General features: G+C 48.2%; 1 protein-coding gene across 1 annotated transcript in view; it reads right to left on the reverse strand.

The window, feature by feature from the left end:
• Positions 1-17,892, reverse strand: part of DNAAF8 (dynein axonemal assembly factor 8) — a 50,897-nt gene extending 33,005 nt beyond the window's left edge. Inside the window, exons 1-9 of the mRNA XM_056866574.1 lie at positions 17,764-17,892; positions 16,405-16,518; positions 14,520-15,007; positions 13,760-13,884; positions 11,946-12,087; positions 9,991-10,137; positions 6,963-7,058; positions 5,367-5,726; positions 4,859-5,003 (exon numbers count right to left, since the gene is read on the reverse strand). Of these exons, the coding sequence (XP_056722552.1) occupies positions 4,859-5,003; positions 5,367-5,726; positions 6,963-7,058; positions 9,991-10,137; positions 11,946-12,087; positions 13,760-13,884; positions 14,520-15,007; positions 16,405-16,518; positions 17,764-17,892 (1,746 nt within the window). The remainder of the gene's footprint in view (positions 1-4,858; positions 5,004-5,366; positions 5,727-6,962; positions 7,059-9,990; positions 10,138-11,945; positions 12,088-13,759; positions 13,885-14,519; positions 15,008-16,404; positions 16,519-17,763) is intronic.
• Positions 17,893-24,134: the final 6,242 nt, after the last annotated feature.

The following is a 24,134-nucleotide window of genomic DNA, read 5'->3' on the forward strand; positions in this document are numbered from 1 at the left end:
ACATTACGCCTCTGAGCTCGGCAACGTCTCCCCACGGCTGTGCAGGGAGAGTACCCTCCCGCGGTTCTTTAGAAACGGAAACCAGACTGCAAAGAAACGAGCTGGCCCTGCCCCTAATGGCGGCCATCTTGCGGCGACCCTGCCCTTCGCATGGTACCTGCCCCTCCTCCCAAGAAACAGACCGCCACAAAGACTGCCTCCGCAGGGAGGGAGAAGCAGGACTCAGTATGGGTGGCAGGAAATTACAGGCCACTATTTTTAGCATTTGAAGGGTGAGCTTGCTTGGGCTAGACTCTATGTCGAAAAGTGAATCAAGCCCGGGAGCGATTGGATATTCCTATTTCTAGGAGAGGGCAGCTCTGTAGGGTTCTGATTGGCTGGTTTTTGTGGCAGTCATGAAGTCACCTCCCTCCCCCCCTTCTCCTGCGGCTGTGAAGACTGCCAATAGGCTACCCTTGTGGAAAAGCACAAACCATCTCTCTCCCACCGCTTTCCAGCTGAGCATAATGATGGCAGGCTGTGCTTCACGACAACCATGAAGCTATAAGCTTTCATGGCCTGATTTTTTAAAAAGTATAAATAAATCCCAAATGGATTTTTTATTTAAAAGGTGGCACTGGATAAACAGGTGCTTGAAAAGGGGTGCTTTAAAATGTCCCGAAAGTCAAAAACCAGACTCCAAAGGTTCACAATGAAGCCAGATACGGTACGTGTGCCAGGAGGGGAAAGAGGACAGGAAAAAGCAAAGCAGGCCCCATTGTAGGTGGAAAAAACACATCAGTTCTCAGAGGGAAATATGGCTGCAGGCAGCTTAAGTCTATAAAACTTACAAAGGTTTCACCGGCAAACTAAGCACCCACAACTGCTTGATTAGTCATTTCAATCCTCCAAGGAAAAAAGAGCCATCTTTTGCAGTGTGTTCCTCAAATGGTCGCCTGGAACTGATTCACAATCACCATAGGTGGCCAGGAGAGTGATTGTTTGCAAGCCCGACTTACTCTGCATCCTGCTGAAATCCAGATCTGCGCAAGTTACGGAGTGTTCCCCCTCGGCCGGCCAGCACACCAGATTTCTCTTCACGTCAGTGCGGAAACGGACACAGAGTCTGCGCAGCTCCCAATTTAGCCCAGCAGACCGCACTGAATTCCCGGTCCCATTGACACAGTACCAAAAGGAGAACTGAAACGGAGAGTGGTTCCACAAAAGAATGGGGAAGAAGACCTCCAGAGGAAGCTCGGAGGGGTAAGCTAAGGATAGAGAAAGACCACAAAGTCTAGATTTCCCTAAAGGAGCCGAGGCCATTAATGTAATTGCTAATGTACTTTTTCTTTTTTTTAAAAAACCCAACAAGAAAGAGCGTGTTACTTCTAAGCACCTTCATTAGCCACCGAAGAGCTTCCAAGCTCCTCCAGTGTAATTACTGTTCAGCTCAATTACTAAGGTGCATTATGAACAGCCTGAAAGATTTCCATGTTCCTGGTCTAAATGTCTAGGGCAGTATTTCTCAAACTGCAGGTTCACACCAGTTAGTGCATCAGAGCTACTTAGCATGTCATGATGAAGAAATTATTTCGTTAAAGGCTCAAAGTGACCCACTACCAAGGATATTGCCTACTGCACCTCTGTATGATTAACTACCCTCGCTTTAGGGAGGGGCCGTGGCTCAGTGGCAGAGCATCTGCTTGGCATGCAGAAGGGTCCCAGGTTCAATCCCCGGCATCTCCAGTTAAGGCGGTGGCTCCCAAACGTTTTGGGCCACCGCCCCCTTGGTTCCACAAACTCAACCCCAGCGCCCCCTACCCTATCCAACAACACGGTTGAAGGAGTCCACCTGTAGTGCCTCCTGCTGCCTCCTTGCCTCTTAGTGCCCCCCTAGGTAATCCCACCGCCCCCCAGGGGGTGGTACTGCCCACTTTGGGAACCACTGAGTTAAAGGGACCAGGCAAGTCAGTGCCTGAGACCCTGGAGAGCTGCTGCCGGTCCAAGTAGACAAGACTGACGTTGATGCACCAAGGGTCTGATTCAGCATAAGGCAGCTGCATGTGTCTGTTCCCAGTCAGCCAGTAATTATGCTAGCCCCCTGCCAATGAGCACCACCAGTGGAATCAGTTGGTTCCCCCAATACAGAGACGCCTTAGAATCAGCAGATGCATGTTGCGTTTCTGCACGAGTTGCTGCTCTAGGCTTGTGTCCATCTACCCAGACACTTTCCTCCTTTCCTCCAAGGAGTGCAGAAAAAAAACACGTGCAGCTTTTTGTTTTCCCGTTTCTCCGCACAACAACCCTGCAAGGTAAGTCATGCAGGGAGTGTCAGACTGGCCCAAGGTCACCCAGTCAGCTTTGCAGCTGGAGGGGGGATTTGAAGCTGGGGTCTCCCAGGTCCGAGCTCTACATCCTAACACCTACACCACACTGGCTTTCTAATTTCCTTTGGAAACCTGGGAGGTTAAGGGTAACACTATGAAAAGGAATGTCTTTAGTGTAGCATAGGAGCCCCATGGCGCAGAGTGGTAAACTGCAGTACTGCAGTCCAAGGTCTGCTCACGACCTGAGTTCGATCCCGATGAAAGTTGGTTTCAGGTAGCCAGCTCAAGGTTGACTCCGCCTTCCATCCTTCCAAGGTCGGTCACACGAGTACCTAGCTTGCTGGGGGTAAAGGGAAGATGACGGGGGAAGGCACTGGCAAACCACCCCATAAAACAAAGTCTGCCTAGTAAACGGCGGGATGTGATGTCACCCCATGGGTCAGGAATGACCCGGTGCTTGCACAGGGGACCTTTACCTTAGTCCAGCAGTGCACTTAAAAACAGGGTTCTAGGCTATATGTCACAAACTTTGCAGTACACTAAACATCTCTTACAGTTCATTAAGGTATCACAGATTAAGTAGGGAGTCATGGCTGGATCAGGCTGTTCTAAGGGTAATAATCCTTACCCACACCAAACAGCATCGTATGAAGTGCAAGGGTGAAGTGTGCCTACTATTTTCTTTGGGGGGGGGGGAATCGTGTGATTCTAGCATCAGAAGTCTGGAAAATGCTGGGTTAGGCCTACTAAAAATAGCACATTTGAAAATGTTGTGTCTAGAAAAAAATATATATGTATGTATTTCTATTAGTCATGCTCATATCCAAATCTCTAAGGGACACAGCTGCCAAATTATGACTGCTTTGGTTTCACATGTCAAAACAATTTAAGTCTTCAATATGAGAGTGCATCCAGAAAAGGGGGAGGGGGAAAGCAAGAGTGACTGTGGTAATCCTAGACACCAAGAGTGCTGCTGTCACAATGTCTTCTGGGCCCTTCTGAAGAAAAGGAGAGCCATGTACGGCCAAGAGAGGCCATCCCTTCCTTCCGCTTAAATGTTTTATTAATAGATGTTTATGAAGAATAAAGGATCTGTCAGGTGGAAACGCCGCTCGCGCATCGCAAGCCGGGTGGGAAAGTGCTAAGAGGCTGGCAGCTGCCTGGGCCAGATCGCAAAAGCGGCCTGGAATCGACTGGGTGATATCTTTATTAATGACCGAGATGAAAGAAGAAGGGCGTCGGGCTTATCAGGTATGAAAATGACAAGAAACTATGCAGGGCTGTAAAAAATAAATAAATAAGTAATACCCGAACTCTAGGGCGGCGTTCGAAGTGATCGTGATGAATGGGAGAGTCACACGGGCAAGATTCAAAAGGAAGAAAAATATAAAATGCTGTAATAATCAGAGGACCAGACAAGGATTTAAACCCAAGTTGCCCTAATCCTTGCCTGGTCCTCTGATGAGGGCAGCCTGGGTTCAAATCCCCACTCAGCAAAGAAGCACACTGGGTTGGACCTGGGGGCAGTCACTCTCAACTCAGTCTGCTTTACAGGGCTGTCGTGCGGATAAAATGGAGGAAAAGGAGAAGGGCGTTTACCACTCTGAGATCCTGCAGGGGCAGGATAAAAAGGTGTCAGATCCTCCCTTCCTAATCCTAAGTACTTCTAATACCCTGTTGTGACCTTGCCCTGACCTAGATGGCCCAGGCTAGCCTGATCTCATCAGATATCAGAAGCTAAGCAAGGTCAGCCCTGGCTAGTACTTGGATGGGAGATCACCAAGGAAGGGCGATCGCAGAGTCATGACACAGAGACAGGCAACAGTAGAAGAAGAGCTGGTTTTTATATGCCGACTTTCTTTACCTTTTAAGGGAGACTCAAACTGGCTTACAATCACCTTCCCTTCCCCTCCCCACAACAGACACCCTGTGTGGTAGGTGGGGCTGAGAGTGTGACTAGCCCAAGGTCACCCAGCTGGCCTTATATGTAGGAACGGGGAAACAAATGCAGTTCACCAGATTAGCCTCCGCCACTCATGTGGAGGAGTGGGGAACCACACCCAGCTCTCCAGATCAGAATCCACCGCTCCAAACCACCGCTCTTAACTACTACACCACTAAACCACGTCTTTTGATTTGAAAACCCTATGGCGCTGGCCATGTCAGCTTCATCTTGACAGCGCTTTCCACCCACCACCATCATGACCTTGACTCCAAGTCCTGACTCAGGGGCCTAGGCTCATGAAGACCCAGAGGTGCCCCACGCTCCAGATCACTCCAGCTGACGTAGAAGACTCTATAGAGGCCTGCACAGAAGACAATCCAGGAGCTGATCTGGCACCCGGAGTCAGCAACCGGGTCTGCGCATTTCTAGGGAGAGGGAGCATGCCTGGCATGGTCCAACAAGAAGACTCTCCAGGATGACCTCAAAGCTTCGGCTTTTTTTGGAAAAAGTGCCAGAGGAAAACCACTGGGGTCAGAAGGCAAGGCAGGAGAATGATGCCAGGAGATCTCTGGGGGGAAAGGTCCCTCGGCAGAGCTGTGCCACTCACCGCATGGAACAAGACAGGTGTCTGCTCCGCCATGGGCTGCTTCCCAGTGATGGAGAGCTGCGGCTTCGACCTCTCCAGCTGATCATGGAGTCTCTGCCGCCTCTGCTTCTCTCGGGCCTGCTTCTCTTTCTGGTTCTCTTCTGCCCTGCAAGACGCAAGAGTGGGCAACTCCGTTGGTTCGGGAACTGCTCAGAGAATACGCCCCTGCCCTCCTTTAAACCTCTCGCCCAACTGTCTCCCATTTCTGGTGCCCTACGCCGGGCTTCCCTGAAGTCGCCTGGTGTTAGGGGACCTGCACTGCACGTCACAGGTGGCAGATTCGGCCCCTGGGATCTCCAGTCAAAGGAGATGAGACAATGAGCTGGATGGACAACTGGCCCAATCTGACAAAGTTTATTTGCGGCCTGACCTCCTACTTGAAAACCAGAGAGATCTGGGAATCTACAGCGGTCTTTTACTATAAAAGAGGGTTTAAAAACTGTTTGTGCCAAGCGTTTTCAAATGGTACCTTGGGAAGTTTGTGCCTTCACCTTCTGAAGATGCTCGCGTTATCTCCGAACGCGGCCCTTCCCCAAGTTCTTTCTTGCGATCTCTCAAGGAGCTGGTCTTGCTGTTAACGTGTTGAAGGAAGGGGAAGCTGTTTGCAATGGAGTCCGAACGTCCTGAGCCGAGTGAGGCCAGCCCCCGCAGTTTCAAGCAATGTCTGTCCCTGGCTTTCGGGGGACCAGTTTCCTCCATCGTTTTGAGATCCTGCCTCCTTTCTTTGTCTTGGGGGGTCGTTCCAGAGCCCTTCGGAGGAACTTGAGACATCCTTCGGCGAAAGTTGCGTAGCTGCTGCAGCAAAAAACTCTTCCCAGTGCAATCTTTGCTAAATTCGAGAAAGGAAGACCTGTTAAATCCTGGCTAAGAATAGCAACTAACAGTGCAATCCTAAGAACACTTTCCTTGGAGTAAACCCCACTTGACCAGACCTCAGTAGGATTCTGAGTTGACCTGATGAGAAATGCTCTCGAAAAGTCCCAAGCTCTGTGGAAACTAATTGGCCTGGCAGGTCAATTGAAGGTGTGCAGGTACTGTGACAGAACACATACCACTGGAGGGTGTTGGTCAAGTCACTGCCAGGTACATTACAATACCATGCAAGTGCAGAAAAAGCACAGAATGCGCCACTGGTTGCAGAATGCAGCTCCCAGATTATGCACCGATTTATCTGAAGCCAGCGTGGTGTAGTGGTTAAGAGCGGTGGTTTGGAGTGGTGGAGTCTGATCTGGAGAACCGGGTTTGATTCCCCCACTCCTCCACAGGAGTGGCGGAGGCTAATCTGGTGAACTGGATTTGTTTCCCCGCTCCTACACACGAAGCCTGCTGGGTGACCTTGGGCTAGTCACAGCTCTCTTAGAGCTCTCTCAGTCCCACCTACCTCACCAGGTGTCTGTTGTGGGGAGGGGAAGGGGCTTGTAAGCCGGTTTTATTCTTCTTTAAGTGGGAGAGAAAGTCGGCATATAAAAACCAACTCTTCTTCTTCTTTCACAAGCTACAATCTCCTCCCCCCCTTTTTCAGAGTGCTCAAGGGCACTCGCAAATTAACAAAACACAAATTGTCCTAATGCTGCGCGTTCAGAAAGCATTCCAACGGCAAACGTTCACTCGAATGAACTTCGAAATCAAGGCAAAGGACTTATTTTTGAACAGGCCTTCCGAAACACACGAGGTCTTTGGCGAGGGGTCTGCTCTCCGGGAAAAATCCAAACAGCAGCAGTAATCCCCTTCCCAGGACAGACTGCGGGTCGTAAAGCAGCAAGCTAGCTTTTGGGACCCTTTCTCAGGCAGCGGGGGATAGAGCTTGACACATGGCATGGCAGGAACCCATCTGCAATAGACCACTGTCTTAAGAAGGTGCTTTGGGAAGTTCTTTCCTGACCACGTGGGTGGCTCAGCGCCAAAAACCTCGGGCCACGCCAAATCGTGCTGGGACGAAAAAGCAGCGACCCCTCTCTCCTTCCGACCAGCTGGAAGCTGGCAGTTATTCGGGACCTGCCTCTTGCGCTGACTGAACACACAATCCCCCTGGCGTGGAAAACAACAACAGAGCTTTGTTTCGTACCGTGACAGCTGAGAAAAGTCTCCCGTTCCCTCTTTCGCTTTTTCTTGGCCCGTCGCTTTCGAATCTTCCTCGCTGTCTGTGGAGCTGTCACTCGAGCTACAAAGACCAATGAGAAAGCTCATTACTCTCCCCTTTCCTTTGCTATTTCTGTTCACTGCCACAATCCCACCCACCCACACACACAGGCTGCAACAGAGGGCAAAAACGCATGGTCGCTTTAAAAAGGTAAAGGTCCCCTGTGCAAGCACCGGGTCATTCCTGACCCATGGGGTGACGTCACATCCCAACGTTTATTAGGCAGACTATGTTTACAGGGTGGTTTGCCAGTGCCTTCCCCAGTCATTTTCCCTTTACCACCAGCAGCAAGCTGGGTACTCGTTTTACCGACCTCGGAAGGATGGAAGGCTGAGTCAACCTTGAGCCGGCTACCTGAAACCAACTTCTGTTGGGATCGAACTCAGGTTGTGAGCAGAGCTTGGACTGTACTGCAGCTGACCACTCTGCGCCACGGGGCTTTAGCCACCTTTATTCCCTGCTTCAGCCAGGATTCAGCCAGGATCGAACGCATGCATTTTTGCCAGACATGCGTTCGATCCTGGCTGAATCCAGGCTGAAACCGGGAATAAAGGAGGCTAGTGACCATGCGTTTTCGCCCAGAAGAGTCTCTGCTTCAACGGAGAAGACTTGTCCTGTCTCCTAACAAGAACAGTTTCATGTCACGTAAACAGGGGTCCCCTGAGGAACGGCAGGGGAGATAAACGAATGGGAAATCCCCCTCCCCTTGCAGGATACTGTAAGTCCTCGGGGAGGGGGCTTGATGAGGTTAATCTCCCCCCCCCGCCCCCAATATAACACACTTTTAGAATCATAGAATCATAGTGTTGGAAGGGACCACAAGGCCATCAAGTCCAACCCCCTGCACAATGCAGGAAATTCACAACTACCTCCCCCCTCCACACCCCTAGTGACCAGAAGATGGCCAAGATGCCCTCCCTCTCATCATTTGTCTAAGGTCACAGAATCAGTATTGCTGACAGATGGCCATCTAATCTCTTTTAACAGGGGCTCAACTGCCAACGGCCTCTCGTGCATCCCCGGACACATTCACTCCTAACCAGGGATTCATGGGAGGGTTTTTTTTTTGTTTTTTTTTTGCTCATCTTTTTTTCCAGACCTGAAGAATCCCCAATTCTACGGTTTGGCCATGTTTCAGTCACAAACACACCATCGAGCCTTCGCTATCGGCAGGGAAATATTGGAGTGTGCTCAGTTCTCGTCCAGCCACACAAGGAGAGGAAATGGGAAGGAGGGAGTAGTCCAGCAGGCGTTAGACCACCAGGCGTCGCTATTATTAAAGGGATATTGCAATTGTCACCAACAACCACACAGCGGGGTCAGGTTGCCCTGCAGAGGTGTGCAAAAACTGATAGAACATGGTTTGCTTTTTTGATTCGTGGAAGAGGGATCTTTTTAAGCTGAGCTTCTGCCTGAATTGTCGAAGAATCGCTATTAGAGTTATGCGTTACCGCACTCGCTGACATTTTGTGGTTGGCTCCACCTCTTTTGGTAGCCGTTTTAGGGTTGTGCCCACCACCCTGCGCCCACAAACTCAGAAAGGCTGGGGACCTCTGAGTTAGAAAAAGGAAAAGGCGTACAGGGTGAAATTGAAAAAAAATTACATGTTCGTTTCCTTTCATTTTCTCCCCTTGTCTCTTTGCTGTTACTCTATTCCATTACTACTTAAGAGAAATGCTTTATAAAACGTGGGTTTCCTTGGCAGCTGGTAGTACGTGCAATGCAGCCTCCCAAGTTTTCCCTTCAAGGACCGTTCAACTTCCCCAATGGGTTAGTAAAGAATTCTTATCTGGACAAGCGTCAGCGGTCTCCCCCCACCCCCTAAAAAATTCTTAGGTGAGGGTGGTCAGATCCTGGGTACTACAATGGCCATTGTCCCATCTGGTGGGTCTCTGACTTTGATTCTTCTGTTCAAAATTTGTTTGGTTAGTTCTGTGGGCTGCCACCCACCACCCACCCTGGTCACAGTGCCATGTGGCTTATCTCACCTTGGGACCCTAGATGCTTGAAACTGAATTCGAATGCCTATACTCACAATGAAGGGAACAGCAAGCCTCCCCAAACACTGCTTTGACGCTGCTGTAATATAGGCCTTCCATGCGATTTCAAGCAGTTGGGGCTACAAAGGAATATCTCATTCCATGTTCTGCTGAGACACAGTGTTTAAGCAATCAGAAGACCTTCCTTGCAGTATTTTTTATCCCCAGAGTATTACAGCCAAATGCACAAAGAACAACTTGATCTTTATCGCTTATGATAAAGCTTCTTTCTTTAATAACCGGCGATGTAATTAAGTGGCTCTGCCTGAAGTCTACAGCAGACTCCTCTTTACTCTTGATTAATATTGTCCTTGGGCCCATTTTTAACTCTCTTTATTAGTCTTATGGTGGGAATTTTTTTTCTTTTTTGCCTCGCGAGAAGAAAACAAATAATCAGCTCCCTTGAGATCCTCCGTCAGAACGAGTCATCTCTGTGAAAAGTGGCAGTTTCCAGAATTCAGAGCAGCTTCTCCCAGCACGACCTCTCTTCGGAGATTCTCCTGGACTTCAGTTTCCCATTAAAGGCTGTCTTAATGGTGACCTGTCAAGCCCGGAAACCATCCTAGATTTTTTTTTTTAAATCAGCCTTGGACACAGGATGGGTGTGATGTAGCATATGGATTGGGACAAATATGATTTTGCCCTATTAAATGCAAAGGTTGACCTAACTGAAGGGGGAGGAGATAGATTCCAGAAAGGCAGCCAGGAGATGATTTCTGATCGGAAATCTTTTAGGTCACGCAGAGTCGTGGTGAACACACAAGTTACCAGTGCATACCAATTTGCAAGATGAAGATTTCTTCATTTTATTCTTTACATTTTTTGAGGGGGCGGGGGGGGGAGGAGGAGTGTACAAAGGTCTTCCCTTTTCAGCTGCTTCTGCTACATACTCAACATTACACACTGGTAATTACCTTTGTGTTTCTTCGGCCAATAAGTCACAGTTCTGTGATTTGGCGTCCCTTAAATCGATATATACAGTTGGTGGTTCTGGAGTATATTGTAATTCCATTGGAGTGGAGCTTTGACCATTTGTCAGCAGCCCGAGGATGGGAACATCTCTGAGAACATAAATCATTGTGCCAACACATTATCCGTCTTCAGGACACAAGATGCAAAAGACATCTCTTGCTAGAACTAAAAAATGTCTATTGACATTTGCAATCACTTCACTGCCGTAATCCTACACCCTCGCAAAGAAGATAGCAATCCATTTCCCATTATGGATTGTCAGTAACAGGGGTGTCTACACTATTTATTGATTTATGTTGATATATTCTGTCCTGCTCTTCAGCCAAAATAGGCTTCTGAAGAGCTGGCAAGAATCAACAGAAAATAAAAGCACCGATGTGATAATTCAGTAAAAACTATTTCATAGAGGAGGGATTCTCTGCTAACTGTTTCCTGCCCTTCCTCTGGCAATGGAAGCTGGAGAGAGAGGGGCTCTCAGCATGAGCTGGATCTAGGAATGAAAGAGGGGAGTCCAGGTATTCCCTGCCCTTTGTCAGACTGGCGAGTCAGAGGAAGATGGAAACAGGGAAAAGGGGGTCTTTCAACTGTAGCAGGATCCAGGCACGACAAAGGGTTTCACATGGCTTCCAGCCCTCCCACGGAAGCTTCCAAGCTTAAGTCTTTTTCAGACTCGTTCAGCCGTAACTCTTCCCTGACAAGGAGCACCGGAGTCTAGGACTACTTTTAAGGCACCCGGCCTCTTGTGCTGCTTTTGGAATATCTGAAACTTTGAACATGGGGAGGGGCATTGGCTCAGTGCAGAGCATCTCCAGTTAAAGGGACTAGGCAAGCAGGTGACATGAAAAACCTTTGTCTGAGACCCTGGAGAGCTGCTGCCGGTCTTAGGCAATACTGACTTTGTTGGACCAAGAAGAAGAAGAGTTGGTTTTTATATGCCGACTTTCTCTACCACTTAAGGGGGACTCAAACCGGCTTACAATCGCCTTCCCTTCCCCTCACCACAACAGACACCCTGTGAGAGAGGTAGGGCTGAGAGAGCTCTAACAGAGCTGTAACTTGCCCAAGATCACCCAGCTGGCTTCGTGTGTAGGAGTGGGGAAACCAATCCAGTTCACCAGATTAGCCTCCACCGCTCATGTGGAGGAGAGGGGAATCAAACCCAGTTCTCCAGATCAGACTCCACCACTCCAAATCACCGCTCTTAACCACTACACCACACTGGCTCTCCAAGGGTCTGATTCAGTATAAGACAGCTTCATGTGTTCATGTGAACGTGCCCTGGAAGCCTCAGCAACATCAAAGGTGGCTTGCCTCACTCTGGGCTGTTGAGAACACCACAGGCCCTCACTTCAAAAGGACTTCCTCACACCCTGCTCCCCACCCAATACATTTGCAGAAGAAAGAGACCCTCTCAGGAGGGAGGGAGGGAACTAATCAACACCGAAGAGATTAAAATGCTTCTCTAGTAAGCCACAGTTGCTCAGTTTAACCGCTTGCTTACTTGGACAACACAGCAAGTGCTCTGCCACTGCAGGAGGACACATGCTGCGATTTCAAGCCGAGCAAAGGGTTTAAAAAAAGAGCAGTTTTAGATTCCTAGAGAGCCATCAGCGTTACTGAAGCTCCGAGATCACGGGAATCGTGCCGAGAGCAAAACAGCAGGAAGCAGGTGGACTTCTCAGCCCTCTCTCACTGAATCAACCTAGATATGGGGCATTTTGTACCTTTCCCCCCCCAGTCTCCCAACCACCATAGTAAGCCCAGCCTTACTTATCACTGCAAAAAAAAAAAAACCAACAACACACCCTTCAGCCAGCCCTGAACCAGCACTAATTTCTGGGCAAACGGAATCATAAGCACTGACAATGGATGCACGGGAAAAGTTGGGAGAACTGACCTCCCATCTCCCTGTCCTTCATTTAAATGGGGAAGCTTGGCCAGCCGCTGCCTTCGGTGCATGAAAAATGCCCTCGACTGCTTCAGACACAGCTCTTTCAGCTTTCCCATGAGCTTCGTTTGTGACACAGACCTGCGGGTATCTGAAGACAAAAAAAAAAAAAAACAGAAGAGAAGAGAAGAGAAGAGAATCACCTCATCTTGCATTTCAATAGCAAGAAGTTCCCCCCCAGGAGTGGGAATTGGCAGATGAGACAGCAAAAAAAACAAAACGTTTTGTTGTCCAACAAGAAGTGCTGGGAGAATTAAAATCAGAGCTTGCCACTTGAACAGGCCAATGCAGGAAGCCATTTGGGGAGGGAAAGAAATGTGTGGATGTGGTGAAAGATATTGCCAACAGGTAGCCTTTCAGCAATACTGGAGGGGCTGTGGCTCAATCCCCGGCATCTCCAGTTAAAGGGACTAGGCAAGTAGGTGATGGGAAAGACTTCTGCCTGAGACCCTGGAGAGCCGCTGCCGGTCTGAGTAGACAATACTGATGGACCAAGGGTCTGGTTCAGTATAAGGGAGCATCATGTATTCAATACTAAAAGCCTAGACAGCATGTCATTTAAATGCAGCAGTTGTGACTCGGTTCTGACGAAACAGAACTGCGGCTTATTTTAACTACGATCAACATCTGAAAGCAGGGTTCAGCTCACGGATTATCGTTCTGATCCGGGTTTGTCTTGACGAATGCTGGCTTAACCTCCATCGCACTGACTAGGCATCCCTGTAGCCACAAGGGCAGTCTGAGGGGGACAGGTCAGGATGAAACCAGAGGGTTGGGTCCAGTCTACACTGGCAGTTTCCACCAATTCCCCCTTCCCACTGCAGATCTCCCTAGTGTTGTTTCTCAGGGTCATGTATCTCTCCCCCCGCCAGGAGTAGCATTTCGCGAAGATCAGTAGGCTGCAAAGGGAGGGGGGGAGGCAAGAGGGTTTCATTCTGCCATCGGATCCAACCCAGCACCCTGGCATTCCTAAGTCATACAAAACTGCGGATAATAGTATGCAACCATGGCCAAAATAACTCATATGATGAATGTAACGGAAGAGGAGACTGTTGATCAATTTATCGATAAATGGAAACTGTTTTACAAATATATAGAGGTTGAAAGCTAAGCGAAATAACACCAAGAACTAAATGCTGTAGATCAACAAGGCGGTTCTTTAGCGCAGAGTAGACAATTATATATTCAGTCGTAAAATATTCAGGATACTTACTCTTTAAATATAGTAAAATCTTAGTAAAGCCAAAGCTATTAGTGCCAATAGGTAATCTGCTTGATTAATTTGAAAAACTAGCTGTGGTGTTTATGATGCTCTCTTTTTGTTTTATTTCCAGACTGATTTATTTTATGCTTACCCATTCCCTTTTTCCTTTTGTACCCCTTATATAAAACAAACAAACAAACAAACAGCGGTTATGACCAACTGGGGTTAATAAGCCTACTTCAAGCCATGGTTTCAGATCCTGCTACAATGTACCCTCACTCTGGAGTGATTTGAGGATTGGCACAAAATACAGTGAGACTGGATTAAAGCACAGGCCCAAGCTATGCCTGGAGCACGTGTGCGGCAGCACAACCCCATTCTCCCAAAGAGGTGGGCTTTTGAGGTGGGGCAGGGGCTGCGTCCGCCAGATTCTCTCCCCTATTGGGTCAGAATCACGGCGACGGTCCATACTTGTAATCTCATGTCTGCTCTGTCGACGCTCTACTGCACTGAAAATGGTGGATACGCATTTTCCAGCAAACTCAAGTGATCATCTCACCGTGGTCCACCGAAGGGAAAGCCGCTTCCTCCGCTGTCTGGCTCCTAGTAGTCTGGCTTTGCATCTCCGGGTCTTGCAGAACCTTGTCTAGATCCCACTTCTCAGTGTCCTGAAGGGAGAACAGACTGGCTAAAGTGATGCTTCCAAACTCGAGAGGTGGTTCTGATTGCCACCGGTTGGAGGAATGCTCCTTTCCTCTTCTATTGCTCACAGAATCAAATATTCAAAATACTGTAAAATTTCAGAATAAATCAAGCTAGTTCCTAATTCCCAGTGTGGTGTAATAGTTCAAGGGCTGGACGGGGGTTGTGGTAGAGAATCTGCTTGGCATGAAGAAGGTCCCAGGTTCAATTCCCGGCATCTCCAGTTAAAGGGACCAGGCAAATAGGTGATGTGAAAGACCTCTCCCTGAGACCCTGGAGAGCCACTGCCGGTCTGAGTAGACAATACTGACTTAGATGGACCAAGGGTCTGATTCAGTATAAAGCAGCTTCATGCGTTCATGTGAAATAAGTGGGAGACCTGGGTTCAAATCCCCACGCAGCCATGAAGTTTGCCATGTAATCATGGGCCAATCACCCTCTCTCTCTCTCTCTCTCTCTCAACATAACCAACTGCACAGGGATGTGGTGAAGAAGAGAACTCAGCATGACATATTCAGTTCATGTTAGACCATTGAAGACTACGAGTTTCCTGCCTATAAACTATGACTGATGTCAAAAGGAAACCAAACCCAGCCATACATACTTCTAAGGCAAACGTCATCTCTTGGGGGTTCTTGGCTGAAATAGCAGGCTGCTCACTTTCCTCCTTAACCATACTTCCTAAGTTGTTGTTATTGTTTTTTGGCATTACCTTGGAGAGAATTTTTGTTTCTATTAATTTCCTTTGTTCCTTTTCACTACTGATTTCACTTGGTTTTTCTTTTTCACTGAAAAAAGGCAATCCTGATGGCAGCTTATCGGGGGTCCAACCCCAAATCTCATCGCCTTTCTTAACCACTGGATTCTTCTCTCCGAGGGCTGCTGAGATGCCCTCTTCCGATTCAGGCTTACGCAGATCAAACTCCGATGAAGTCATGTCTCGTTCACTTGGTGAGTTTTTGATCCCAAGGCCAAAGCCATCTCTATCTAGTATGACTTGTCCCTCTGATCCAGTCTGAGACACACTCTCTCCTTCCAGAAAAGATGAGCTATCTAAATCTTCATTCCAGAGCTCTCGCGGTTGTCTCATGAATGCGAATGTCTTCTGAAGGTACAGAAAAGGCACAGGTCACAGCTCCATAAAGGAAAGAACAGGTATTCCAAATCAGAAAGGCTTGCAATTTCAAACATAATGGCATCCAATAATTGCATGTCAGTTCCCACTATTATAAACAGCAGATTGCCTGCCATTATGATGGAGGAAACGGGCGTTGGTGTGGGAGGGTATTGTATATTACAAAAACCACTGAAGATACAAAACGTCTCTATCTGCTCGGGATGTCTGTGGGATCTCAGCAGTGACTAAGCTACTCACTCTTATCAGTGGAGGTCAGGTTTCGCTCCACTATTCTGTGTCTAAGCGCACCTTTCCGCTGTTCTCCATAGAGTGAATGGCGGTTGTTCATACAGGGGAGAAAATGAAGGCATGCAGTCAGGGACACCGTGGGGATTGAAGCCAAACACCCACCCACATAATGTGGGAATTTAGAAAAATAAAGGTACGCAATGGGGCCCAAAGGCCATAAAACGCAAGAGATGTCTTGGGTGGGAGAAATTTCCCCTATGCCTGGTGGAGGCTGATCTCTTGTGAGGAGTTGGGAGCAGCAAGAGGGCAGGCGTAGCTTGCTGCACCATCTTTAAAAGGGCTAGGGAAGGAACCAATCGGAACGCTCCTGGCTATCCCCTTCAGGATGTGTAGGAAGGGGGCTGATGAGAGGAAGGGGGTGCCGACCAACCCCTCTGGCCCTCAAGCTGAGCCCATGGGGGAGGCATGGGGCAGGTCAGAGGAAGCAAAGCTTGGCAGTGGCGGCGAGAGCCCGCCATGGTGGTAAAGTTTCATATACATTTGAGGGGAACTGTCATAAACTGTCCCTTACGCGTTATAGAATGTTACGGCCCTCCCGTTTTCAAATACAAATAAAAATCTGTGTATGTGCGAATGCCTTCTGCCAGCAGAGGATACACTTTGTGCATCTAAGGAAGGGGGCTCTACCCCCCAGTATCTGACTCCACAATGAGTCTGACAGACTTTAAGACATCACATTTTGTGAGGATGTGGCTGTCATTCTGACATCAAAATTATCACAAGAGAACAAACTCCTACACGCACCTCCAGACTCGTCTAGGAAAGGAATCCAAGGGCAAAAAAATAAATAAAATAAGAAGTTGGTGTTATGCTTTCCAAACTGGGGGGGGGAACACCATAGGAACTGTTAAAATGAGTGACAAAATGCACTGTAGCCTCTTTAGCAAATCAGCATCCCCTGTAACTGTCCCAACTAGGGTTGTCACACCATGCCTGGTAACCAGTGGGACAGTTGGGAGAGGAGACATGGGTGGGGGGGCAAAGCCATCTGCACCACTACATCATTTCTGGGGAAAACCCAAAAGAGCTACAAGGAAATGTGGCCGTGGCCCGCAGCAGTAGAAGGGATCAGTGACCTGCAAGTCGGTTTCATCCAGAGAAAAGTCTTCCAGTTCCTCGGACAAGTCAGGAATCAGGTTGGACAGATCCCGCTGGAAGATAAAAAGCTCCTTGTCTTCATCATCGTCGGACTGTCAAACAACAGAAAGAAACAGTAAGACCCATGGGGTAACAATGACGCCAAGAAAGGACTTTGGGCCTGGCAATTGTCCAAGTGTTTTACTGGTTAGGATACATGAGGAGGTAAGAAAGACCATCACCTCCAGTTCCCTGGCAGAGGCAACAGTCAAATGGACAACAGTTGAGTAGGAAGCAACCCCACAGAATCTGCTGCCTCAGGGAACCTCCGTTAAGTGACCTCATTATATAGCCCCCCCCCCCCAAGCTCCATGAAAGAAAGTAACGTCAGTATCCATGGTATACCCCCCGAAGGACATTAAGATCATCTGACGAAAATTTACTGGTAGTCCCTGGCCCTAAGAGCGTGCGGCTGTCCTCAACAAGAGCCAGGGCTTTTTCAGCCCTGGCTCCGGCCTGGTGGAATGCTCTGCCTGGTAACATCAGGGTCCGGCGGGATCTGAAAGTTTTCCGCAGGGCCTGCAAGACAGAGCTTTTCCACCAGGCCTACAATTGAGAACAGCCGCCTATATTTGCTCATATTATTTATACCATCTACTGGCCTCCCCCCGCTTTTCCCTTAGTGGGAACAACAAATAGCAAAGGGTTGCCACCTGTACGGTCCCCTACAGCTTTTAGACTTGTGTGCCACCATGGTAGGTTTTTAAAATTTTACTGATGGTTTTATTATGGATTTTACTGTATATTTATATTGTATATTGTTGTATTTTTAAAATGATGTTACCCGTCCTGAGCCGGCTTGTTAAGGAGGGCGGGTTATAAGTCAAATAAATACTTAAACTGTAAATCAATAAAACAACGCAAGGCAATTCCATAAAATTATAGTAATAAACCCTGCTGATTAAAAAACAACGCAATGTCTGGTCTCAGTTTGAATTATGCATCCAGTCCACAAACCTTTTCAAATGTCAGATGTCATTGCTATTGCCATGAAACCTCCTGAAATTTTAGATGGCTGTACAGGGACTTGGGTCAGACATAATGTAAAACTGTAGTTAAGTTACCTTTAGATCAGGCCCTGCTGCCATCAGGTCTGATTCCAGGGCTATCTCAAACTGCAACTCCAGAGCTGCCTCTAGGTGGGCAAGTGCTGTCTCTGGCTCTGGGAATGAACCTCCTGCCCTCCTTAATTCTGGTTGTGCAATGGAAAATGACGAATCACAAGCCACTTTCTTGGAAATACTGCATGTGCCAAGGTCTGCACTGGGCAGTTCTTTTTGAGAATGAGCGCCGCTTACCGTTGAGATGTCAGAGTCCATGGATGGGATCTGATCCTTCACTGCAGACAGGGCTGCTCCCCATTGGAAAGAAGCCATCGGTAGGTCTGGGAGACCCCATTTTTCCACACTCTGATCTTCAGAGGCCATCTGAAGCCCTCAGCAAGCAGATTCCGTCAAGGCAGAGCTTCAGAGGTCAGTGTTAAAAAAGAAAGCCAAGTCAGTTTGCACCGATAAATTTGGAGCATCTTGAACTGGTGGGAGCCCTGGGATGAAACCCCTACTTCACCATGAATCCAGATGACCAAGGGCCAGTCACAATCTCTGGGCCAAACCTATCTCACATAATGGGAAGGATAACACAATTTTATTTATTTTACTGTATTTCTAGCCCGCCCGCCCTGGCCGAAACCCGGCTCAAGGGGAGGAAGCATTTTACTACATCTGCTTCTACAAGCTTCTTGGCAAAGGGACAATATACCCCTGTGCTAAAAGAAAATAAGACTACTATCATTTGATTTGTGGTTTGAGCACTAGTGGATGAGCGCCAGAGTAATATAGTAGCTTTTCTTTCCTCATCCGACAGTTAATGTGGTTAAGATGTAGAGCCAGTACAAAGAAGATGGCAGGAATGGGCACTAAGAAGGCATAGGTTGAGCTCTTAAAGAACACTGTCCTGGGAGTAATTCCCATTGAATAAAATTGGACTCCCTTCTGAGTAGACCTACTTAGGATTGCTCTATCAGCCACACACACACACACAAAACCCAGGGTTAAAAGCAGAACACACTACCTGCAGCCTAACCAGGGCCTAGATGACAGTCAGAGTGGTATAGTGCTAGGGTTGCCAGCTCCGGGTTGGGAAATACCTGGAGATTTTGGGGGCAGAGCCTGAGGAGGGTGGGGTTTGGGGAGAGGAGGGACTTCAATGCCATAGAGTCCAATGGCCAAAGCAGCCATTTTCTCCAGGTGAACTGATCTCTATTGGCTGGAAATCAGTTTTAATAGCAGAAGATCTCCAGCTAGTGCCTGGAGTTTGGCAACCCTATACAGTGCTCAGAGTATAGCATTACAATTTGGGGGAATCCAGGTTCGAATCCTGACTCTGCCCCAAACCCCACTCCCCCCAGGCTCCACCCCTCAAACCTATCTGGTCCTAGCTTTTGTTCTCCTTGTTTTTGAGCCCCTGTATTAATTAATTAAAGATAGGACATTTTGGAGGACTTTCATTCATAGGGTCGCCATGAGTCGGAAGCAACTTGACGGCACTTAACACACACACACACACACATTAATTGCATATATGCCAATAAAGGTGGTTCTGCTGCTGTAGTTGTTGTTGAGAAGAGCAGAGCAGAGCAGATGATGAAAGCACCGCTCAAATCTCCAGGAATTTTCCAGCCTGGAGCTGGCAATCCTACCAGTGGGTGATCTCGGGCCGGTCACAGCCTAATCTACCTCACAGGGTTGCTGTGAGGACGAAAGGGAAGGGAAGATAACGAGGTGAGCTGTTTTGGGTCCCCCCAAATCAGATCATGAGAGGGAGGCCATCTTGGCCATCTTCTGGGCATGGAGTAGGGGTCACTGGGTGTGTGTGTGGGGGAGGTAGTTGTGAATTTCCTGCATTGTGTAGGGGTTGGACTAGATGATCCTGGTGGGTCCCTTCTGACTCCATAATTCTATGATCTTTTTTTGCGAGGGAAAGCACAGTGAAGGTAAAGGCAGCAGCCCTGTGCAAGCACCGGGTCATTACTGACCCACGGGGTGATGTCCCATCCCTACATTGACTAGGCAGACGATGCTTTACAGGGGTGGTTTGCCATCGCCTTGCCCACTTGTCTACACTTTACCCCCAAGTAGGGTTGCCAGGTCCCTCTTTGCAACCAGCGGGAGAATTTTGGGGCAGAGCCTGAGGAGGGCGGGGTTTGGGGAGGGGCTTCAATGCCATAGAGTCCAATGGCCAAAGCAGCCATTTCCTCCAGGTGAACTGATCTCCATCGGCTGGAGATCAGTTGCAATAGCGGGAGATCTCCAGCTGGTACCTGGAGGTTCAGGTAAAGATAGTACAGGCTCTCAAATAATTGCAAAAAAACATGCATTGAGCAACCCTTTGGGAGAAAGTAGTGACAAGCTGAGAATCGCGTTTATTTTCCAGATTTAAAGTATTCGTTTTGATAGTTAAGGAGTTTTGCCTCCCTGCACACGGAGAGCTGAAGAAGCCACCCCCGGTGGCGGCGAAAACGCAAAGCATCCAGACGGCGTTCCGACTTCAATCTCCCTCCTGTTATGAAATAAGAGACTTATGTACTGAGTTTTCCCAACTCGGATTTGAAACCTATGAATTGTCCTTTACTACAGTTGGCATGTTGAAAGTGTACATATATCATTGCTGTTTCTCAAGTAGCTTTTGCTACCTTTTTGTATTGAGTCCGTTTTTAGAGTTGATAAGTTTCCTTTGCCACGTTATAGCACCTTCACGTTTGTATTCGTCAATACATGTTTTTTTTTTTGCAATTATTTGAGAGCCTGTACTATCTTTACCTCAGCCAGACTATTTTTAGTACCTGTGTATATTTATCTCAGCGGTACCTGGAGGTTGGCAACCACCCTACCCCCCCCCCCCCAGCAAACTGGATGCTCATTTCACCGACCTCGGGAGGGAGGAAAGTGTGGAGGGCGGTAACCATGGCAACGGCGCCTGCGCGCCGGGCCGCCTCCCGTGTTTCTATGGCAACCAGACGCCAACGGCAGTTGGGGTATTTCCCCCCCCCCTTTGAAACTGTAGAGATACCAAAAAAAGGGGGCAGAAGAGACGGGACACGCTACCCTCCCGCCCCCATATATACACCCCTTTTTCTCTCATCGTCCCCCGCTCCCTCAGACCTCGCACTTCTGGCCTTATGGCCGCCTCTTTCCTCCTCTTCCCCGCGAATACTGCCCAACCTCTCGCAACCGGCGCCTTTCAGCGGTTCGCCCCGCCCCCTTTTTTTTAAATCCCGGAAGGTTCATGCTTCATTCGCCCTGCCACAAAGCATAAAACTCCAACAACAGATTAAGAAAAACGAAAAAAGGCACCCGGCGACTTATTCTGAACAGAGCCGATCAAATATATATTTTTAAAAATCTTTTTCTCTCCTTCCCCCCCGCTTTTGTTTTTTTGGTTCTTCCAGGACCTTGCCCACCCCGATCGCGCGCGGGGGACAGACCGTTCCGTTGTTTGTCCAACTCCTCAGTGCGGGGGTGAAGGGAAGCAAGGGGAGGGGCGGCACCTCTGCTTTCTGATTGGCCGGTGTACTCAGCCGCGCCCTGCGCGCGGGTGGCTTGGGAGTTGTAGTTTTCAAGGAGGCGCTGGGTCACCCCCGGGCGCGAACAGCGGCTTCCCCACTTCCGGCCTTCCTCTGCGCGGCGGAAGTGAAGGCGTTTCTCACCTGAGGTGAACTGAGGCGAAGAGGTGAGGACCGGCGAAGGGCGGGTTGAGGGGTGGTCTGTGGGGGCCTCCTTTTGCTGGGGCTCCCGGTGCCAGGCCTTGGCCTTACGGGTCCCGGCCGTGTAGCTGGAGTCTTCTGAGGGGCGAGGAGACCCCGGGCCGAGATGGGGAGCTTCAGACCAGTTAACTTGGGGGGAAGCCCTTGCACGTAGAAAGCTAGCTTGTCAGGGTTGTCGGTTGTTTACTATCCAAACGTCAACGACGGTGTAATATTTTGTTCATTTTAAGGGAGAGAGAGAGTATCCCTGTTCTTTCTTTGCTCTGTTCTCACAACCCTCTGTTCTTACAGTTGATATTCAAACTAAAGTCACTGCATTTACCTGGGCTGAATAAAGACCTTGCATTCATGGCTCGTTACCAATGCTGATTTCTCCACACCCATCTCTCCCCCGGACATCACAGACTCTTCTGCATACCACACCTAATCCCATCACGCCGGCTATTCACATGTACATACTGTTAACATTGACATACTAATGCTTGTCTGAATTCACTCTCCTCTACTTAAAGACAGATGGAGTCACCTTCTAGCTGTATCTGAAGAAGTGAGCTGTGGCTCACGAAACCCTACCAGCAAATATTTTTGTTAGTCTTTAAGGTGCTACTGGACTCTTGCTCTTTTCTACAACATTGACATACTAATGCTTGTCTGAATTCACTCTCCTCTGCTTAAAGACAGATGGGTTCACCTTCTAGCTGTATCTGAAGAAGTGAGCTGTGGCTCACGGAAGCTCATACCCTGCCAGAAAATATTTTTGTTAGTCTTTAAGGTGCTACTGGACTCTTGCCCTTTTCTACAACATTTACATACTAATGCTTGTCTGAATTCACTCTCCTCAACTCAAAGACAGATGGATTCACATTCTAGCTGTATCTGAAGAAGTGAGCTGTGGCTCATGAAAGCTCATACCCCGCCAGGAAATATTCTTGTTAGTCTTTAAGGTGCTACTGGACTCTTGCCCTTTTCTACTACTGCAGACAGACTAACACGGCTACCCACTGGGAATTATTCTCACAACCCTGCGAAAGAAAATAAGGTCTAACGCGGTATCGGAATAAGCAGCTACCTTTCTTTTAAATTTGAAATGTTTTAGTATATCTCGTTATTTAATATTTTACTCGCTAATCTATTGTGTTTGTATTTTATTTCTTTGTTTTAGCAAATTGTGATGGCCGACAGCCATTAAAAAAATTCATTCATTCACAACCCTGCGAGGTAGGTTAAGCTGAGAGAGGATGATTGTCCCGGTACTGCAGCAAGTGGGGATTTGAGCCTGGTCTTGAAGCTGCCTTTTACTGACTCAGACCCTTGGTCCATCAAACTCAGTATTGTCTGCTCAGACCGGCAGTGGCTCTCCCCGTCTTTTTGGGTCCCCGTCTTTTTTGTGAGGGAATGCACAGTAAAGGTAAAGGCAGCCCCCCTGTGCAAGCACTGGGTCATTCCTGGCCCATGGGGTGACGTCACATCCCAACGCTTCCAAGGCAGACTTTGTTTTATGGGGTGGTTTGCCGTTGTCTTCCCCAGTCATCTTCCCTTTACCCCCAGCAAGCTAAATACTCATTTTACCGACCTAGAAAGAATGCAAGGCTGAGTCAACCTTGAGCCGGCTACCTGACCCAACTTCCTTTGGGATTGAATTCAGGTCGTGAGCAGAGCTTGGACTCCAGGACTGCAGCTTACCACTCTGCGCCATGGGGCTCCTCTTCTTTTTTAAAATGCAGCCTAATGAAGAGTTCTGGAGAACTCAAAACGTTTGCTCAGAAGTGTTGCTTTTGGTTGGTCTTATAAAGTGTTTGTGCTTAGAAATCGCTTGTATTTTCCCCTTTCTGTATTGAGGGTCACTCCATCGTTTGAGGGAGGAGTACATACTTCTGACTATGGTACTTATAGCCCATACCCATGCTGGACAGCTCCCTGAGGGTCAGATTAGATTCTGAAAGTTGTGTGAACTGATCTCTAGCGTTTGGTTCATTGCAGCCGGGGAAGTAGGGATTTGGATCTGATATGAAAGTTACCCCTCTTTGCTGTGCTGAGTAACTACTCTCTGCGTAACTACATTGTAGTCTTGGTTCAGAAGTAACGCAAGCTGCACAAACAGGCTTCAAGCTGGCACGTGTCCTGATTTGTCAGCAAACCACAGATTTGCCCAAACTGGCTAACTATGGTTTGTCGATCTCTTCCAAGCCAGAATCATAAATTGTGGTTCGACTGTAGATTGCAGTTCAGGTTTGGAGGGGAACCGCAAGTCGTAGTTGGCTGGTTAGGATGGAAAGGCAAACAATTATTTTCTGGAAACTGGAAAGCATTGCAGGGTAAAAGAAGAGGCGATGGATGACGTTTTTCATTTGAGGCCCCTTCGTGTAATGCCAGATTGCAATACAATACTGAATGATGCCAGGGAGAAGTACTTTAGCGTCAAGCGTAGTTAAGTGGCTGTACTGAAGAATGGAAACACTTGAGAAGCACTTGTTCCCAGAGAGAAAGCCTCCATCTTCTGATGCTTAAATTGTAGCCTTGAAATGAAAGAAGCTAAATAGCTACCACCTACAAAATGATGATTATTCAGGATTAACTGGCAGGCGTCTTATTTGTTTGTGGTATGGTTTCCTCAGAATTCCCAAAGAGAGTACTTTGCTCTTCAGAAACTCATGGAGCAAATTTGGCATGTTTACATGGACTAGCGAGCAGTTAAGTGCTACGTGTTATGAAAGGTTCACTGGCTGAACAAGGTTAACATAATTGCCCCCAAACACCCGCCTCTATTCATTCTCTCGCTCTAAGATTTTCAGTCTGTCATGTTCCATGTTCTCTTCTGCCTTCCTTTTGTCCTTAGCTCTCTTACTGATCCCGGGTGGGGAGCTGCATTTTCTGTTCAGTCCCGAGACTTGCTTGCTATGCTAGCCC

This window comes from Euleptes europaea, chromosome 21 (assembly GCF_029931775.1).
Source record: "Euleptes europaea isolate rEulEur1 chromosome 21, rEulEur1.hap1, whole genome shotgun sequence".
Classification (NCBI taxonomy): Eukaryota; Metazoa; Chordata; class Lepidosauria; order Squamata; family Sphaerodactylidae; genus Euleptes; species Euleptes europaea.